The sequence below is a fragment of the Scophthalmus maximus genome, chromosome 8 (assembly GCF_022379125.1).
Source record: "Scophthalmus maximus strain ysfricsl-2021 chromosome 8, ASM2237912v1, whole genome shotgun sequence".
Lineage (NCBI taxonomy): Eukaryota > Metazoa > Chordata > Actinopteri > Pleuronectiformes > Scophthalmidae > Scophthalmus > Scophthalmus maximus.
The window spans coordinates 20708701-20730349 of NC_061522.1; the positions used below are offsets into that span (position 1 = coordinate 20708701).

Consider the following 21649-nt stretch of genomic DNA (forward strand, 5'->3'; position numbering starts at 1 on the left):
GCTCCGCGTCTTTGAGTCGCCGCAGGCTCCGCCCCCTGCCGGGGAGCCGCGGATGCGCCGCGCGCGGCCGGAGCGGAGGGGACGCGGCGGCCAGCAGCGGTGCGGTCATTCACCCGACAACAGTGCAAACCCGAGGTACTCGCACCCGCACTTCTCTATCCGCCGCAGTTCAGATGGGAATAGTGGACACAAAATAAACAACAACAACAACAAAAAATGAATTGTTACAGTTGATGACTTTGATCTTTCATGAAAGTATTTATGGGCTTAAAACATTTCGCACCTTTGGGATGAAATCAGTAGAGCAGCAAACCTGGCTCCGCCTCAGTCAGCTTCATCACTTAAAATGCTATTTAATTAATCAGCAATGTATGTATTCTCATACAACTGCATTTTTCTTTTTACTGTATTGGATACTTTTGAGCCTCGAAAGTATATTCGTGGCGTAACATTTTCCATGCAAATAATGCATTCAAAATGTGATTTTGCTATACCCCAGTGGTTCCCCAACATGGGACCTGGGAACCTGCCCATGCTCCTACATAAAAAGAGGCAAAATGAAATCAATTTAGATTTTTGTTCACTCCTCTCATCTTCTGTGTGAAGTCGAACAACATCTACGTATCTGTAAAGTCAAATCAAAACAAAAAAAAGATCCATGTCAAAGTCACGTCTGTGAAAGCATATCGCTCGTGACACTTTTTGTCAGTTGGAAAATTGATTTGTCGAGGACCTTATTCTGTAAGGTTTTTTTTTATTTCATCAGTATGTACAAATAGATTCACCAAATTCAACAAATAGCAGTGATCACAGCTCATGTGCGTAACAGTTATGGAACTTGGAAATAAAAGATATTAACACGAGGTCCACTTGCTAGCTTTCTACTGCTCTCCCCTCACGGAGGAAGATGGTAAATTACAATTTTTTGTCAAACCTCAAGTAGTTCATATGAGTAGATGATATTTAGTCTGTAAATTAAACTATACACATATGTTTAAACTTCATTTTGTCCTGCAGCACAACTTTTTCAAAACTACAAACCATTCAGCATCTCACATAAATAAAACACAAATATATTGGACACTGGGAACATCATAATGATATCACACTGTGTTATAGTTACGTGTAGTTGCAGTGACCTAGTCAGTGTGGTGACTGTAGCCTGAGAATCAGAGTGTTGTGGCCTGGAAATCCTTTGATTGCAGACACTCCTGAGAGGTGGTTTGACCCAGACTAGAACGCATGCACAATACAAACATCTGAATATCTTACGAGGCAAAAAAATAAAATAAACAACCAACCACCACTGTGTGAACAAGTTCCACGTATGAAATCCTCTGGACCCCTCAGAGAGACAGTATGAGTACATTAGAGTGAACTGCGTTTAATATGACTATTGTTTTATCAGGTTTATGCCAAATGTTTAGAATTTCGCAGCTTGTGAGTCTTGTAACATGCCAGGGTTTATTCCGTGGCTTTGAATGGGCATCACACATTTAATAGTTTTAAACGTTATCTTCCTTTGAGGGATTTTTTTTTTATTTTGTCTCCTTGCTGAGTTAATTCCTTTCCTGTCACAGCATGTTGGTGGAGCGGCTTCAAATCAACTGACAAACACAGACCACAGACAGGCCGGCGGGAAGTGACTTCCTACCCTCTCTGCTCCTCTTTTTCTGAAGCAGCACTTTAAAAATGCTGAGTTTGAACTGAGCACATGATTGGTCAAATAGAAATAGAACCACTTGTTCAGATTCAGCATTGCACCTTCATAGATTTATACACACCATCAGTACGTGTAGAGTCATCACGCTACGAAGAAAAGTAATTTACACGACCACACTGCTTGACCAGAAGCTGTAACGGACATTTGCTGAGATTTTAGCACCTTAAAAAAACATTGAAGTGTTTTATTCTGAAATTACTGAAAGGATTTTCACACATTGAGAATTCAAATCTAATTTGATACGTTTATCGTCAGCACAGTATTATTGTATAATTAGTATGATATCTCAGAGTCTCATATCTCTCAATATAATGTAGTTGTACACTTGAAGGAGATCGGGCCGCCGAATTGAAGACCACACACCACGTCTAAATGATGTTTACCGACGTCTTCAAATAGTCAAGCTTATTTCCTCACGAATACAATGCAGCACAATGCAGAAAGAGGCTGCTTAATAACATTTAATTACTGTGCAATTTCGACTAGGGGCTCACAAATTCTCCTAATGATTTAAACGTGTTTAGTTAGCTCGTTTGGCAGTTTTTATTTCTGTCACTCCTTACATATTTTCTGTGTAGGAGTTTATGCCGTGTGTACATGAAAATGTTTGTGGTTCTTTAAAAAACTCTCGCAAGGAGGCTTTTCTGAAAGTACTGCTATTTACACTTCATCAATCCAGCCAAATTTTTAGTGTGGTGAAGTATGTGATCTTTTTATATGACTGCAGCACCTTTGGCCTATACCCTTGTTGTCTTAACCTATCCACCTATGCAAATTACTTTTCTGTATGGGTGACAGGTCTGACCATTGTATATTGTGATCCTCACTGAAGTCATCCATTGTCAAATGAATCAGAGAGATTGTAACATTTAATGACATTTTTACTCTCGGGCCTACCATAATAACGTGGAGCCACGCTACATTCACAAACTAACAGAATAATTGTTTATTAGATAGCTGTGCTGATTGGACAAATTATATTTGAGGCCCTATCCTAGGGTCTCTTTCATGTATGACAAACTTCCAGAGACAAATTTATTTGACTACCTTAAAAAGAAGCCTCTGAAGAAACATGCAGAGACTGTCGAAAAAATACAATAATAGCAGCATGTGTTGGGAAAGAGGTGAAAGAGCTGGTGATCTATATGAGGATATGGTGCCGTTTAAAGCTGTGGACAACATTGGGGCTTAAGATATTGATGCACACCTTAGATACACGCTGCATTCTACCTGTGTCTTCAATGAACTATTGTGTTTTAAATGGTGCAAACAGAAAAGTTCTTAGGCTGGTATGAGTCCAAACTGCTAGGCACAGATCGCAATTCAGATCATGGACCGTAATTTTTAGTTAAAAAGATTGTGATAGGATTTTTTGTCAAACAGTGTACTGGTCTGACACTCGCTATGAAGGCATAAATGCTCCATACAGTTTTGTACTAAGAAATGGTGCAGGGCGTCAGCTTTTGCATTAAAGGTCTGGAACAGGCTAAAGAGCTTGACTGAATTGAAAATAATTATTTAATGACTTACTCTGTTATTTATTAAATAACGGATTCTCCCCGCAACTGATCCCCACACCATCCGTGGAGGGAGAACCTGAGAGTTGGAGTTAGTAACTTGTGACCAACCTGTCATTTGGCGTTCTGTTCCAGAACCGGGTTCACTAACCAATCTCAACCAAGTTTCAACCCTCACCCTCACGTTTAGATAGGGCAGTTGTTAACATGTCAAATGTGCATAGATTGGGGAAACACGTTCTCCACGTAGGTTAGCCTCGAAATCTGATCGTATAAATGGTAGGTTGTTTTTTGCCTGTGATTCTTAGGCTGACATCGACGGTCTCACATCCAGTCTGCCCAGTCAGGGAGACAGGGAAGATGTAGTCACGGCAGAAGTGGACGAGCTACAAAAGCTCGAGGAATGAAAAGTACAGGGGCTGCAGCTGGAGAGGCAACATCTGAGCTCGTGGAAAGAGCGGAGGAATGTCTTCCGAGAGAGGATGACTGCAACACAGGTTTATAGCACATTGACAGTTACTACTTCTTCATGTTTTCTGTTGGACCAAGGACAGACGGTACGCTGCTGTGACTAAATATTGCCTCTTGCAGTGATCTTAGCGATGGGGCAGGCCACATTTGGTTGGTTGGCACATTTATTTCATATCCCTGCATACGCTACTGCATTTAGACATTTATTTCTTCACATTCTATTGATAGTCAAAATAATTTTTATGGTAAATTTATAATAGGGAGATGGCATCTCTGCCATTGCCACAGCACGACTGGTATGTCTTGTATTGCACTCTGGTCTGGTGGACCGTGCAGGTCACTTGCATTCTCAGTATGGACATCATTGCAGAGCCGGCGTGACCCGAGTAAAAAACTGGACAAGAGTTAATATCCAAACGGCTTGTTCTCGTTGGCGAGAGCCATAAGACGCAAACTTATGCTTCCCACCTGTAGGGGGACCCCAAGTGTACATGAGAGCAATCCTTTCATTGTGTTGCTTTGAAGTTAAATATTTACGTGTTACCCCTTTAAAAAATAATTGAACATTTTGGAAAATACCTTTATTCACTTACTTCCCAAAAGTTATATGATGATTGATACCACTCTCATGTTTATTGTCTCCTAAATATGAAGCTCGAGCTAGCTACTTGTAAGCTTAGCTTAGCAAAAAAAAAAAAAACAGCTAGGGGAAACAGCTAGCCTTGCTCTGTCCAAAGGAAACAAAGTCTACTTTCCAGAATCTTCGAGGCTCATAAGTAAGAAGGAAGTCATAATGCCTGACCATTAAATAGTTAAGCACAGTTCCTTTCATCATAGAAGTAGCCTACAATGTTTTTCTTTTTTAATGAATTAAACAAACAATGCATAACATGTTAATCAGTGCACTTTAGGGAAGCTCATCGGTGGATTTTCACAATGTGTCTGTGCTAAGCTAACCAGCTACCGGTGGTAGCTTTAAATTTGATGGACAAACATGAGAGTGGTATTACGCTTCTCATTTAATGTGGCAATAAATAAAAAGTACATTTCACTCTGACTTCATATATTCCTGTAACTATTTACCCGTGTCCTACACACCCCAACCTCCTGCATCACTGCTTGTTAGTATCTATTGTATTTTTAATTATAGTAATTATTCAGGAACAAGTTTGTGGAGCTTTTGCTTTGGTTTCCCCAAAGGTTAAAATTGTTTACGTGAGAGATCAGTTTGTGTTCTGGAGCTCACAGCTTTGTGTGTGAGGGTATTTTTGTGTGTGTATAGCTCGGGACTTTCCTTTAAGCACATGTGTTTTGTACACAGGATTCCCATCACATACGAGTTGGTTCTGATTCTGATTCACTGGCCTGTGGCAGGTTTGACTTGATGGCTGTCCCACGGGAACAACCGCGGTGTCCCAGACAAATCCCCCGTGCCAACATGCCACCCTCCAGAGAACTAGGCCGGCTAAAGCCTCACTTCCCCTCCAGCAGCAGAAAAAAATCCAAACTAAGTAAACAGTAAGCACCTAGTAGTCAACTTCCTTATCCTTGTTAATTATTCAAAATCCCAAAGGAGAGAACGGCCCACAGTTGTCTTCTGACTCACTTTTTTTTTTTTTTTCTCATACAGGCACTCACTCACCACAACGGCCCCCCTCCTCTCCAGCCTCCCCTTTCAACTTCAAACCCAGTCATTTCTGCAAGCAGCGCTTTGATTGCACCAAACACCTGTATTTTTCGAGGAGAGACTTTCTCGTGAGCCCCCGCCTCCCATCTTTGATTGTTAAACAGCAGTGGCGCCGTCATTACTGTCTGAGCGACTGATGCCGCCCAGCTTCCCCTCCCATCTTCCACCTCTGCCTTTTAACCGGAACTTTAATTGCTCAGAGAAAATTTGGATTGCTTTATTTTATCTAATTTTCAAAACCCCCCTTTTTGCGCGCGCGTGTGCTTGTGTGTGTGTAGTGTTGTAGTGTGAAGGGTTGTAAAACTTCAAATGTGCAAAGCAGGATTTATCAGATGAAGTGGAGGTGATCACAGATTTCCTTACGGCGATAAACTGAGCACTCAACCCTCCGATTTGTTTTGAGATGTGGCAACTTTTCAAATGTGCAGGATGAAGTTGGTTGTAGCTAAATGGACAGACACCCAATATTTTTTCTAGCTCACCAGTAATCCTCCTGGAAGACAGACAGACATGTACACACACATACACACACACACACACACACACACACACACACACACACACCTTTGCGGCAGTAATACCATGCTTTATTAGATGGCCTCTCCTGCCATCCTGTCTCCCCCCTCAGATTAATATCCTCTGGGCTTCTCACCAGCTGTTTCCATCCCTTAACACCCCTCATCTTCCTCCGGCTAGCCCTCCACTTCACATGGCAGGGCTTACAAACTGGGCCACAACACCTGAGTGGCTTTAGGAGAGGTTCTCGGCTTAGCAACTGTGTGTGTGTGTGCACGTGCGCGCGCGTGTTCTCACAGCGTAAGCTGAATGGCAGATCTCCTGTCCACAAATCATAGAATATATCACAGTGCTGAGTCACAGTGTTGTTAAGTTGATTAAATATTTGAGCTCGTGTTGTTTATATCACCGTATTTGAAGAATACGTACGTATTTGTACATACTTTTATATCAGGATCAGAATATATATATATATTCATCAAGTCATCATTCAATGCGCGATGATAATGTTGTCAACATTATCTGATGCGTTGGTGTATTTACCAGGCTTCTTTTTCACTCGTCCGTTCAGTTTTACTCTGCACATGCTTGTTTCTGTGCTCGCGCACGTGTTTGTGTGCGCGTACTGTATATGTGTGCAAGGTCTCTCCTGGGTGTGTCTGCCTTTGGCTCAGGTGGGTGTTTACCTCTCTTGGTGTTTTTACTGTTTGTGTGTAAGAGCAGACAGGATGTGCGACGCTTGTCAGCACACTCCAGGAGATGAAAGGACGGAGAGGGTGTGGAAGTAGCCAAGTGCTGTTCAGGTAACAGGTTGTCTTCGCAGAAATCTCTCAAGAATTCAGCCCTGTTGCCATCAGCAGACCTCGTGAGCCACGAGGGAACACCACTCACCACCAAGCGGCTTCAAAACATAACTCAGCACCTTCCACAAATCTGGGCACAAGTTTGCACCAATAGGTTCCAGGTGCTCAATCTCAAAACACAGACATTAGTCAAACTTTTGGAGCAGCTAGGTTGCTGCCCCTTGTTTCCTGTGCGCTCAGGTGTGCGTATGACCTGTTATTAGACCACTTGCATTAAAACTTATTACGTCACCAAAACTTGATGAACGCAACATGAGTCAGTTTTAAGAATGGGGCCTACTGACATGCATAATAATGAGCAATAGTTGTTGACACGACTGCACTCTGGTTTGCAGGGTGGGAATGAATTACTTAGAGTGTTGTCACTCACTGCATTGCAGCTGGGCAGGTTTAGAACCGACGGCCACCATATCCATGACAATCTATTTAAGGCACAAGCAAAGTTATTATTTTGACACTTATGTTGTCAATTTACTGTTCAGTCTTTGGAATTTCATGTGAACAGTGTTTAAACAAAGGAGCCCAAAAGAAAATTAGAATACTTTCTGTTTCCATCGGGAATCGTTTTTTCTTATGCATCCAGTATCAATGGGACAATATTGGCAATTATTTGGAGTTGTGTTTCTGGCCACCTGATAAAAGGTTCACCAGCTGGTTGCTAAATTTGAGTCTTGGTGCTTGGTGGGTAGTGTGTTCATGAAAAACAGCTGCATGGAGCTTCTTGTCACAGTGCGCTTTTACATTACATATACTTATTCGATCCATTAAATGATATAAGCAAAATATCAATTAATCCACTTTTAATGTCTTTTATTTCTGTAGTTGACTTAACCACAACCTGCACAGGCGTGTCAACTTGCACACTTGTCGCCAGTTTTGTGGCAGTTATTTTTGTCACTGCCTTGAGGTCTGATTGGCTCAATTGACCAAACAACCAGCAGTGGGATCCAGACTGTTTAGGAAAATACATTATTTAAAAAAATCAACAGCAATCTGAAGAAAAAGTCTATGTCAAAAGTGTCTTCTTCTTATATTTTTATTATTATTATGTGAAAGACATAATAGGTGAGACAAGATAGACTGTATATTAGGGGTGACATGATAGGGCTGACACATATTATGCATCAAACGAGAACTAATTAACAAAAAACAAAAATAAAATGTATATAAATATATGGGGAGGAGGGTGGGCTCCTTCATCATTTCAAAAATGATATGATAAACAGTAATGTAACCACAGACATCACTATGAGCTGTTTTCAGCTTTACTTTCTACTAAAGAAATAATCCTTCAACTGTTATTATCAAGAGTAACACCACAGACATTACTTCTGGAAGAGACTTATTGTTCTTAACTTTTTGAAATGAAATATTTCAATGCTGTGAGCAGCACAAATAAAAATCCATTCATCATGTCTCAAAATCTGGAGAAATTAAACCAAATCTCTCAGCATGGCTGCACTGCTGGAGCTAATTTAGAAATATCCAGAAAGCATTCATTTTTGTAATCTGGGGTAAATTGGCCAATGGAGATGCAGGATTTCTTTGCGGATGCAAAGAGCAGGTGGAAGGTGTTGGGAAGTGTGTGTGTGTCTGGAAAAACTGAGCCCACAGACAGGAAGTGTCAGCGACATAATTCAGTGAAACACCAGTAATGGGAGACACCCACTCGATAAACCCACTGACACACAAGAATTCGCCCGACTTTAATTACACTGATTTGCAAACATGTGATCCAGAGTGCTGGTAAAATGCAGTGGTGTGCAGTGTGGCTTTCACGGTGCCACAAGCCGTGGCCCTCTCAGACTGCAAAGTAAACATGAACACCTCTTCAAAACACATTTCTTTGCTGCTTTAGAATTTGGGGCTAAAATGTCACTTTAATTTGAACCAATTCAACAAATTAAATCTAAGGGTAAAATATCTGGTCATGAGTTGTTGGAATATTTAATAATTCAGTCAGAAATCTTTTTCAATTAGCCTTTACTGTTATATGTCAAGGAATTGTACCATACCCGATGTATTAAGAACAAATATAACGTTCTTCATGTTAATATTTCTACATAACGCTTTTCACATTTCTACTACACTACATTTTATAGAAAATACTCTTGCTTTTAACTCACTTCATTTGTTTTTTATCTACAGCTTTACCACAATGTTCAACCTCCTCCAGCAAGACATGTAATGTGTACCTGCACATCAGCTCCTTAATTTAAAGACCCTCAGACCCCGCTGAAGGAAATAAATCAAGGTATAACCAATGGCATAAATGAAAGAATAAGATAAATAAAAATCAAAGAACACGTTGCATATTTTTAAATAGATACCTACACATAAAACATACTGGATAAAAAAATATGAGCGATAATAAAAATTAAAGGGCCAGTCCAGGGATCTAGTATTGTTCTTTCATAAAATTGTGGGATTGCCAACAGACAGAAAACATAATCAGAAGTGAAACAGCAGCGTTGAAGTATTAAGAGAACTGGATATGGTGCCACCTCAAAACATGGTTGCTGATATGTCTCGTGATCCTGCAATGAAAAAGAAATCTCCTGTGGCCCAAAACGAAATTTCCTCAAAAGGCCACGATTATAAAATATATGTTGATCATTACTGTTTCTTTTAAGCATTTTTAATCTATGGAGGTTTTACATTTGTGAGACTTTCCCAAAGCCAAGAAAGTCTATGAGCTGGGAACACATGGTCGGACCCAGCAGGGAAAACTATTGCACAATTGGGCTGCACAGTGCGGAAGCAAACCTGGAAACTACAAAACATTTTTGGCTTATATACCTGCCAGGCAATTTTCATTCAAATAAGAAGGCGCTGTCTTTGAGGTTCCACGTTTGAGGATCTTAAAGTCTACTTTTCCCTGTGTGCTCTTACCGGGTTCATTCATGCAGGCTAAACATGGATTACACGGTGAAAAATATTTATTCATTATCAAGGTCAGAATTGGAATAAAAATAATAATATAGAGGCCACGAAACTGAAAGGAAAAAGGTTGTCACATTGAGAATGTTGGCTCCCGCTCCTGTCCACTCATATTTATCCCCATGGCCACTGTTTATGGCATAAGATGGAAATGCTTCATAGGCAACGGTAACTTACATGGTGACATGCGTTCCCTCTGGGTCATATTCATACTCTTCTTCTTCTTCTACTTCGGATTGAATCGTTCAAGTTCGTATATCACTGCCACAAGGAATTGTGGGGTGTCTATTTCTCCTTTCCTTTCGCATAGGAAGCTCCAGTGTGCCCTATGCTAAAGGAGATAGGAAAGGAAGCATCGAAGAACCTTTCGTATGCATTTAGAGAATCCGAACAGCTCTTATCATGGCTGCCGAAGGAAATACTTCTGAGTCATTTCGGGATTTAGGAAACTTCCTAAGCAAATTTGACAATTCGACCACACCCCTGAAACTTCTCTCTAGAGCTGCACAAGACACAATAACTACAGTTTTTTTTTTACAAGCGCTGAGTCATACTCAGTGTGTCTCGTGAACAGAACATAAATTCAGTGAACTACCCCTTTACATTTGGGAGTTGGAAATGTCAATTTGTTTACTTAACAACTCAATTGTTAAGTAAACACTAAAATCAATTTAAGTGGTGCACTGACTTGTGATAGAAAGAATGATGCCTCTTTCATTCTCACATCGCGGCCCAAACACCTGTTCATGCGCTATATGTATGTTTGGTGAAGTCTCCTAAATAATAAAGTGCCTGTAGGCTACTGAATGATATCCAGTGGCTTAAACTGCCGGAACCAGGCCCACCGAGCACAAGAGTAAAGCCGAACTGTGTGCCAGTTTAAAAAAAACGGAGAAACAATTCAGAAGCAGCGCTCACGCCACATTTTAAGCGAGGAAATTCGGAAATATCAAGTATCCGAAACGGAGTTTGGTGCGGATGTCCCAGCGACATCACTTCCGGTTCAGGGAGCGGGCTGTCACGATGGAGTGCACCAGCTCAGTACGTGTGGGACATGGATACATAATACATCCGCGGCGTGGCAACACACGGTCGGTGCTCCGGTCCAACGACTGTTGAGACTTTGATTTCTGACCAGGGCAAAAAAAAAATAATCTTGGGACTCTTGAGGCCAAATGAATGATCGACCACTTGTGGCTGCTGAGGCCACTGAGCAAAAGTGTCTTCTTAAGTCCCGCAGACGTGATGATGAAGTGAAAGCGATAAGCAGCAACCATGAAGAAACAAATACTACATCATATCACACTTTCTATATCTATACGACCGCAGATCAATATATATATATATATATATATATAACAGTGAGACGGAGGCTGTTACGCAGCGACTCTAAAATGTGTTTGGGGTATTTATATATATATATATATATATATATATATATATATATATATATATATATATATATATATATATATATATATATATATATATATATATAGTTGACTTTGTAGAAGCATGATTATAAAATCTGTCAGGCACCATTATGGGTTTAGGCGGTGCGCGGTGCCGCTGCCCTGACGGAACAGGCGCAGAGGAGGCAGACTCACCATCAGCCCCCCCCCCCCCCGCTCCGCCGCGCAGCTCTGAGCAGGTGTGGACTGGACGCGACGCGGCGGGACGGTGAGCTGTATGTACAGTATGAGCCGTGCCTGTGGTCAGACGAGGCGAGACCTTTAAGTACAGACCTTCGGATCGTCTCGGTCACGTGACGCGGTCGCTCCAACCTGCCCGCCCGCTCTCACCGTTCACACAACAAGGTAAACACTCTTTTTTTCCTTCTTCTGCTGCGGCGTCCACACACACAGACGCACACTGGCTCTCATTTACACACTATTTGCTCTCAACTTTAAGCTCTTACTCAACTCCCCCCCCCCCAGCAAAAGGCGAAATGACACGAAGGGACAGGCGCGTCGCTGCTCCGGAAAGACACTGGGGGGGGGGGCATCGAGCAGGCCTCATCTGCGTTGTAAACACTTGAGCCACATCGCCTCGTCGGCGCACTCTCGGCAACATTATTTCCAGAGCCCCGAAAGCGATTCGTGGTCGCCCGATGTCAGGCGACAGCGATAATAGATCGAGCAGGCAGCGGCGGTCGGATTTACCGATAAGATTACTGGCAGTGGACAAGACTGCCTCCTAATCCCTGTGTGAAAGGGACGGGCAGTGCACCGGCTGGAGCTGACTTTCTGCACGCACAAAAACAATCTGGGTGGGGGATCTTGACTCCACGCATGCACATCGTGGTCTGAAGGGGGGGGGGGGGGGGGGGGGGGGGGGTAGGCTCACACTTGTGCTGGGTGTCAAACACACTGCCAGACCCTTTAGATAAGTTTGACATCAGAGGGTTGTCAGGAGGCAGTTTATTGATTGGATGAGTGCTTATTATTTTACACCCCATGAGTTCTAATTGCCCCCCTCCCCCCAGATTCAGTGAGTCTTCTTACTGTTTGCCACCCACTTGACTTGTATCTTTTGCTGTTTCAGGATGGCAGAGGCTCCCATGTCATGTGATTGCTTTGTTTCCTTGCCCCCTGGCTCCCGCGATGACCATGTGATTTTTGGGAAGAACTCGGACCGTCCCCGGGATGAGGTGCAGGAGGTGGCCCACTACCCCGCAGCATCCCACCCTCCAGGCTCTACGCTGGAGGTAAACTGCCCCGGACTCTCCCCACCGTCCAGGAACACCACCAACAACAACAACAACACTTCCTCAGCTGCAGACATCATGCATAATTTGAATCGCACAAGTTGACTGCCACACTGCATACTTTCACGGTTTGGTGCATTGCAGAAAATGACTGGCGAAATAAAATCATTGTAATCCTATATTTGCTGATATTATCAATGCATCAGCATACAAAATATACCCTGTGAGACTGAACGTCAGAACCAGACGCCTTGTAGAGTCAAATTATGCCTTTCATTTCTGTTGAATTAGTCTCTTTGCTCAGTGGCACCAATCAGAACAGATTCACAGAGCTATTCAGAATCTGGGATAATAATGCAGTTTGTCACCCAGTGCTGATATGAATGTTTTTCTCTCAAACAACTGGAAGACAAGCTGTATTTTATGGTTTGTACACTGGGGCCTACATGCAAGAACATTTCCTTTTTTTGCTCTGTTCAGTTTACTGAATGTAACTAATAGATACACTAATATACAGTATCTTAGGCCATATATGTGTTAAAATACATCTGATTTTATCTCTCATGCTCCGCCTTGCCCACTGTACACAGTAGACTTTACACTGCAACCATCTGTTGACTCCAATGTCACTTTGAGTATAATGAACAGCAATCATTCTCCCTCCGTCTCTTTGTGACATTTGTACCTGCAGTGCACATACATCCAGATCCCTCAGGTGGAGCAGACTCATGCTGTTGTCCTCAGCAAACCTGCTTGGATGTGGGGCGCAGAAATGGGAGCCAATGACCAGGGAGTCTGTGTCGGGAACGAGGCGGTCTGGACCCGAGAGCCCGTCGTCCCCGGAGAGGCTCTGCTGGGTATGGACCTGGTCCGGTGAGCACACAATGTTATTACTACTTTTGTCATCAAGAAAATAAATAGCTTATCCAATTTTAGCAATACAGACAAAACAATCCTCTTAAAAGACTCTTTTTGCCATTAGTATATAAGTTACTAACATTCCTAACAACATAACCCATGCCGTATAAAGAGGGAACTCTTATGTTACATGTTGAAGTAGCGCAGCATTACTTTTGATCATCAGACTGGGGCTGGAGCGTGGGGACAGTGCCTGGGCGGCACTGACCGTGATCACCGCTCTGCTGGAGCAGCATGGCCAGGGGGGGCAGTGTAAGGAGGACCCGGTGCCCTTCAGCTACCACAACACCTTCCTTCTGGTGGACCGCAACGAGGCCTGGGTCTTGGAAACTGCTGGGAAGCTGTGGGTGGCACAGAAGGTCACGGGTGAGGATGGATGGATGAGTTTTGCGACTCTCGAGTGTGCAGAGTGACGGGACCGTGTATGATCCAGACAATTAATTTGGCTTTATAGGTGCTGAACTGTTAATTTTATGCAGATACTACTGTGTGTGCGTACATGCGTGAAGGGGTTGTTAAACTGAAAATGTGCACATCTGGCTTCATCAGATGAAGTGGACATGATCACAGATTTCCTAACAGTGCCGGAAAAACTTCTAAGAGTTTGAAGTTAATAGTAAATAATGAGGTCTAATCTCAAAACAGTATCTATTTGTGCCGTGTGTTGTGTGATGTTCATGTAGCAGAGATTTGGTTATAAAGCCCAAATTTACAATTTTCTGTCACAAAGGGCTTTACAGACCTTTACAGCACATGGCGCCCTTTATGCGTGTCCTTCTTAAGTTCATAAAAACCTGCACAACCAAATACTACAAATATCCAAGAAAACAGCAGATAATACAAACATGAGCTGAAAGACCGGCTGACACAGTTTAATGATAACAAAAATCGGTCTGTTATGTTACCTTTGAATGGGGGGTTTTTGTCTTTTATCTTAACTAGAAGAGGACATTCCTCCAGCCCCATCCTTCGCATAACCTGGGACCCAGACGAATTCTGGGAGCTCATTTCATTTACACTGCAAGACTCTGTCTGGATCCCCTCCGTTGGGAAGTGATTTCCCTCCGGCAGAAAAGTTGCTGGTACAATCAAAACCGATTATCTGATAAAGGGCGGGGTTTATACGGTGTCACACACCGAGGCTGCTGCTGATGAACGAGCATTTGTCTTATAGTACCTGATATTTTCATAAGACTGGTTCACAGACATTTTGGAATCATCATCACAGGTATCTCCTCTCTTCTCTAGAGTGTTGACATTTTCGGGGCGCTCAACAGACATCACATGATTCGTTGCTATTCAATTGAGTCTGCAGGCATTTTGGTCTGCGTCCGTTGGTAACGCCTCTTGGAAATCGGAAATGAACGTTTTTGCATAACCCTGCTGACAAATAAACAAATGGACAGGGGGGAAAACATAACCTCCTTGGCGGAGATATAAAGACAAGACTCACTGTCAGTGAAGTCAGAAGCCTTCATGAACCCGGACCATGTCATCATGGGGTAATGAGAGAAGCTTGTGTGGCCCCCAGTCCTGTCTGTTTGCCTGCACTGGGAAGTTGCTCTGCGTCCTCCTAGTTCATACTCATCATATGTGTTTACAACAAATCATTTTGTCATCCTGGTGGACCAAACTGTAAATCTGCCATGCTGCTCTATTCTCAGCTCACAATTGATGTGTGCCTGTCCATCCTGGAAGAGGGATAACTTCTCACTTCTTGCTCATCCCTAGGTTTCTTTTCCCCCAAAAGGGTCTAGGGACATAGCGTGTTGTGTGCTGTCAAGCTCCATGAGACAAATTTGTGATGTATGATATAAGAAATTTCGACTTGATTTGACTTAAGACCTGCACCTCCAATTAAAAAGCAAATTAATTTTAGTCGTGGCCAGCAGGACCGTATCCAGGATTTTAGCAATTCAAGGTCCAATTTTTCTTTGTTTCCTTGATCTAAATATGCGCATTTTAAGACGATTAGAGAGCAACTAGGGTAACGTTAATGGCCTCTGCTTACGTTAGGATAATTCTAACGTTACCCAATCATACAATTAACCAGCTAGCCAACCATATAAGGTATCGCTAATGTTCACTCAAGTGAATCCTAACTAACGTTACGTTAACAGTAGACGGCATCAATGGACACTACAGTGTTTTAACGCAGCGCAACAGCAAGGTGGCTTTTCATAAGATGTCTGTCTGGAGATGAATGGCATTGAAAAAGTAGTGAATCTACTAGTTAAATTCTGTAATTTTCCTATGTAACTTACCTGCTGTAGTCAGTAGAAAGACAAGCTTTTTGGCGGCTCATGACTGATTGTTGACACTATACCAAAAAACCATCGCATTGACCAAGATAATCCACTTCCCCGCCTACTCAGTCAACCACACACAAGCAATGACGCGGATGATGATCAGACGGACGGAGGAACAAGTCGTATCTTGTTTATTTTAGGCAGTTAAATCCCTTTTTTCGGGGGGGAATTATACCGAGGTCCGAACCTGTGTGCTCAATGATAGATACGACCATGGTGACCAGGCATCACATACTCACAGCCTCTTGCTTCCTTACAGAGGGAGTGAAGAACATCTCTAACCAGCTGACCGTTGGCGCTGAGATCTCGGCAGAGCACCCAGAGCTGCGGAGCGTGGCCCAGGCTCAGGGCTGGTGGGACGGCGAGAGAGAGTTCAACTTCTCTCAGGTGTTCAGTCCTGAGAACCCACCTGCTCGGATGGAGCTGGCCAAGCAGCGTTACAAGGGAGGCACAGAGCTGCTCCAGCAACATGATGGTGAGGGGGATCCACCACTACATTTCCTAGAAAGTCTTTTATGAGCACGACTTCCTCTTGGCTTCATAAGCAGAAACAGTTGTTTTAAATGTTTATTTTTAATTTTTATTTAAATCTGTGGCGAGTCATAAACTCTGTTCCCTCACATTTCTGGTCTCAGGCTCAGTGACGGCAGAGGTGATGATGTCCATTCTGAGGGACAAGCCCAGTGGCATCTGCATGGATTCTGGAGGCTTCTGCACCACGGGCAGCATGGTGTCTGTTCTGCCCAGAGACACGAGCCTGCCCTGCATCCACTTCTTCACTGCCACTCCAGACCCCTCCAGGTTTGTCAACGACTAAACTAACAATTCTTCTAGATTGTATACATCAGTTAAGACAATAATAACCTGTACCACAATATATTTACACACTTGCAAAGTACTATATGGGGAACACCACACTAATGCTGTGCTCATTTTGCTCTCAAAAGAGCCTCAGTTCTTCATGACATGGATTACACAAGATGTTGGAAACATTCCTCTGACATTCTGGTCATTGTTGACATGGCTGCATGACAGAATTTCTGCAGATTTGTCAGCAGCACATTTATGCCGCCAATCTACTGCTCTACCACCACCTCACAAAGGTGTTCGGCCAGATTCAGATCTGGTGACTGAGGGAAGTTCACTGAACTCATTTTCACAATCACTATCATGGAACCAGTTTGAGGTGACGTTTGCTTTGTGACATGGTCATTTGTTGGTATAGAGGGGCATAAGGTAAGAGAATTAAACATTTCACCACCACCTGGACTGTTCAACAACAATAGAATTGTGCTTTTGACACCAATTTTGGATCCTGAAATCCATATTCCAGTTTTGAAATTCAGATTCCTGTTATTGGCTGACAGGAGTAGAACCTGACATTGTTATCTGCTGTTGTAGACCATCCACCCTTTAGGGTTTGATGTGTTGCTCATTCTATGACGCTTTTCTGTTCACCACAGTTGTACAGGGTGGTTATCTGAGTTACCATAGCCTTTCTGTCAGCTCCAGCCAGTCTCGCCAGTCTCCTCTGATCACTCTAATCAACTCTGTGTTTCTCAGCTGAACTGCCGCTGGCTATGTTTTTCTGGATAAAATCTAGAGAAATGCGTGATAATCCTTGGAGATCAGCAGTTTCAGAAATACTCAAACCAGTCCACTCAAACCACCACCTCATGCAACGGCCAACAATAACGTGAACTTGAACTGAACGTGTGTCGTGGTGCCTCAGTGGCTTTTTAGACCACTGCGATGCTTAAATATGTCCCTTTGCCTTTGGAGTTCCCTGACACTCTCAACAAAAACGAGCAAACAAGTCTGAAATGATGGCTTCTTCATTCTTATATTCTTAAATCAGTTGCACACTGTATACTGGTGCAAAAACATTTCACAGTGGATATGCTTCTGAGGTTCGGAGGGAAGACTGTAACGAAAGTGATGTGTTTTACTTTTATGGAATCAGCCTTGTGTTGTTTGCGTGAGCAAATAGACACTGAATGATCAAGAATTTGATTAATATGGATCTTATTACACAGATCGACTGGTTTTTATAAAGATGGAAAACACACAAAGTTCCAGAATACAAAAAGCTAAATTTACTTAAACAGTGTACAAAAAGCATGGACTATGCATATATGATCAATGTGGTGAAAACCTAATGTTCTTTCCCACGTCATCTCTGCTTTTTTCCACATTCTGTCTCTACATTTGGGTCTGAATTTTCTTAGTCGGCATTTCTCTCTTTCCTGTTCCTTTCCCTGTTGACCCGCCCCACCTGCACCCTGGTAGGTCTATATTCAAGCCTTTTATCTTCTCGGACTGTTCCACTCGAGTGCTGAGGGTGGTCTCCCCACAGTTCGGCCCAGACGACCCTGTCCGGAAGCAGCCTCGCTTTCAGAGCCAGGTGGACCGCAGACACGACCTGTACAAGGCTCACCAGGTGGCGCTCAACGCCATGGAGACCAACCCGGTGCGTACAGACTCAAGACCTTGGTCAGGGATTGTCCAGCGTAGATCCTGGGAGACCTGGAAGTTCACATTCATTCTAATATACACTCGGAGCAGAAGGTTTTACAGTTTTGTTTCATTCAGAGTTTGCTGATAAATTACAGGAAAGTGGCACAGCACAGCTACTCCCAGTAGTGGACAGGACCTCACAGTCAGTGCAGACAGGACACTAGACTAAACATAAACACACACACGTTCACATTCAAACACAAAGCAGGGTTTCCATCATAACTACCCTGCTACCAAACACCAACATGAAAACGATGGCCGGTTTGTACTTCACAATATTGAAGCCATTCAGTTGGAAAAATCCTGTTGTGTTATTTTATTCGATTGGTGTCAGTCATTATTTTCTCAAAGGTTTTAACCTGAATTCAGCCACAATCTTTCCTAGGTAGTACTGACTGTCGAACTGACAGCTACCAGAAGGCCAGTATTGTATTTGGGCTGAAATTTTGTGATTGTATAAATCTATTTGTATGTACACAAAAGTCTAGTGCTGTAATTGAGATTCAATTCCATACTACATATTTAATCAAAGCAGGATTTGAGAAGGTATCACGTTCACACTGAAAAATTAAAACTTTAACCTGCAATAAATGTTGATTGATATAATTTGAGCGGCTGTGGCTCAAGAGGTAGAGACGGTCGTCCACTAACCAGAAGGTCGAGGATTCGATTTTCCGCTACCCCCAAGTGTCCTTGGGCAAGACTTGATCCTTAATTGCCTCTGACTGCTCCTCTGGCAGTGTATGAATGTGACAGAAAATGTGCTGTAAATAGAGGCGCTGTATGAATGTGAATAACCCGTAGTGTAAAAGTGGTCAAAGAGACTAGAAAATATCTCAATAAATATAGTCCATTAACCATTAATTTACACATTAAGCAGATATGTTAAATGTTCTACTATGTTCTCCAAGCAGGGTGTACTTTGGGATTTTAAGAGTTTACAAAACCTGGGTGCAGGCCGGACAACCAAACCATGAGCTGAAACTTTTTATATTATGGCTGTAGCCTTTAGTGTCAATAAAGAAATAATGGTAAAACACAGTACAACAGTAGCACAATAAAAGTAAGAGACATTTGATTAAGTCCACAACTTGAGTAGGGAATTGTCAGGCCCGTTGCACATGTGAGAAGCAATATCCGTCTAACTGTAAGTGTGATAAAACCTCTGCAAGCTACAGGTCAAACTTGACCAGGCACAGTTTAAGTGGAAAACCCCTTATGAATTCAAATGTATTTTATTTCACTTCATAGTTATTCTGGATCAGCCGTCAATAACACATATTTTGGCAGTGGCACTCTTAAATTGCAGTTTGGTTTATATATATTTTGATGCATATTATTTTTCATCATCTGTTTGCACAAAGTAAACTGTAAACTTGCTGCGAAAATAGTTCATACACTAAACTGTTTATAATGGAATTGTGACAAAACCAGTACCTGCTGTTTTGCCCAGCTAGATTATGTAAAAACCCAGATTAATTTGAAGAGGAAATGGAGGTGTGTGATAGCACGTTTGTGACTCCTGTCATTAAACCTACGTCCCGCACTTCACACATCTTGTTCAATCAGACTTAGGTGTCCCAATATGCTAAGAGCGGGATGTGGATTCCATGTGCATGATATTCCAGACAGGGGTATCACCATAACTTGGTTGACAAATAATATGCAAGTACTTTTTGACCCAGGTGTATCTGTCCGTTTAACATCTCCACCTGTCTTTTCTTCTCTGCCGCAGGATGAGGGCTCCGTTGTCCATGAGATTCTGAGGGACCTGGAGTCGCAGTGTCTGAGTGAAATTTCAGCCATGCTCAGTGGAGAAATACCAGGAGACGAACTGGGCGACTTGTTTTTTGATTGCGTGGACACAGAGATTAAGTTCTACCATTGAGGAGGTAGGAGGCTCATGGGGCTGCATTTGGTGTTGTGTGTGTGCGCGCATGGATGTTCAGTATGTGAATGTCACGGTTGCTGTTGTCAAAGTATAATGTGGACCGCAGCTTCTCGGGAGCCGAGACACTCAAACACTGGAGAGACCAGTCGTCACAAGTCATCACAATTAGTGACGGCTGTAGCCTGAGCTGATCATAGACAGAAATGCGACAATGTATAATTTTGGAATAACAGGCCAACAGTTCCTTGACAAAGTTGCTCCAGATTTAAGCTTGTACAACAATTTTTGTGTTTAATAGTTAGTAAGGTGTAAAGGAGTCTAACAGTTTGCTGATGACTTCTGTTGAGTTTCCTTCAAAGCTAAATAAGCACCTAACCTGTGCCATGTTAACCTGTCCTCTCTTACAGTGCCCCCAGGTGGACATCCCTAGTGCTCGCTGAGTGGCAGGCGAAGGCCCTGGGACTGTCAAAATGACTTTGTTCCTCGTCGTTGATAAGCCTCCGCCTCACGCACACAACACACATGCCTGACACCATTCCATCATTAACACAGACTAAATGTCTCAACTTCACATGTGATTGGAGCATAATCATCATCTGTATCACCCAGGGAGCAATGACTGCGCCTCATTAGTGAGTATAATGATGTAGATTACACAGGCGCCTATGTAGAGCTGTGTGACGTTGCACAAATACCGAAAATATGGAATTTGTTTAACATTCTGTTTGTCGTCGCAAACGATTGGATTGTCACATGTTTGATGGCATCCTGTAGGGAACGATCTAATAAAGAATGTGCATAGTCTGTCCCGCCTGTGTTGTGACATTTCTGACCATCCTGTTGATGCGGCTTTAGCAACTGGTAGTGCTAAGAGTACGTCCACATTAAACTTAGATAAACGTGTAAATTCATCTTTTCTTGCTAAAACTGCATTTTCTTTTCCCCACAAAACAGGCATTTACTAAAAAAGGCCTCCAGATAAATGTAACCCAGCCCAATTAGGGTCAGACACTGTGTGCAAGTGAAGTAAAGAAGATAACCTTTAGTTGCCTCTAACTTTGTCTGATCGCTCATGTTAGAAATCAATGTAGGAGGATAGACTGCAAAGCTGTTGTCATTCACATGGTTTTATGTTGATTTTGTCAGATGATATCATTATTTTTAGATATGGATTATACCAACGCAGCTTGGTAACGATAACTGGTTAATGTAGTGTTGATGGGGCACTATTTTATTACTATTTCATTTTAGTGAACAACTGTGTATAAGAAAAAGAATTCAGGTGTTTCACTGTGGACAGAAGCCTCTTCCAAAACAACCTGGAAACCCATATCATCGCTTTACATGACAACTGCATCTTAAAAATTAAGCGGCTGAATGAAGACGTTGTCTGAATCGGTGGGTTCGTTTTTCTATGAAATAGCTATTTGTCAGACATTTTTGCAGATGTCCTCAGAGGATTGCTGTGGGATCTGGATTTTGTAATACTTAATACACTGTTACTGACTATTAATACTAGTCCAATTTTGTTGAAGTTGTTGTTTGCGGCCACTTCCATATATTTCAGTGATGCGAAGTGCCAAAATTATT

At 42.5% G+C, this 21649-nt stretch overlaps 1 protein-coding gene across 6 annotated transcripts; it reads left to right on the forward strand.

Moving 5' to 3' along the window:
- Window positions 1-23: 23 nt before the first annotated feature.
- On the forward strand, window positions 24-20863 carry scrn2 (secernin 2). Of its 6 annotated transcripts, none has more exons than XM_035638630.2 (9): window positions 24-135; window positions 12262-12424; window positions 13116-13297; window positions 13509-13708; window positions 15911-16126; window positions 16287-16452; window positions 17941-18121; window positions 19904-20060; window positions 20467-20863. In XM_035638630.2, the coding sequence occupies exons 1-8, from the start codon at window positions 53-55 to the stop codon at window positions 20054-20056; spliced, it is 1344 nt and encodes a 447-aa protein (XP_035494523.1). In that variant the 5' UTR covers window positions 24-52; the 3' UTR covers window positions 20057-20060; window positions 20467-20863. The 6 variants fall into 6 exon arrangements, with proteins under 6 accessions (XP_035494523.1, XP_035494528.2, XP_035494527.2 ...); XM_035638635.2 differs by having other exon boundaries at window positions 29-135; window positions 13490-13708; XM_035638634.2 differs by lacking the exon at window positions 24-135 and adding an exon at window positions 11290-11534 and having other exon boundaries at window positions 13490-13708.
- Window positions 20864-21649: the final 786 nt, after the last annotated feature.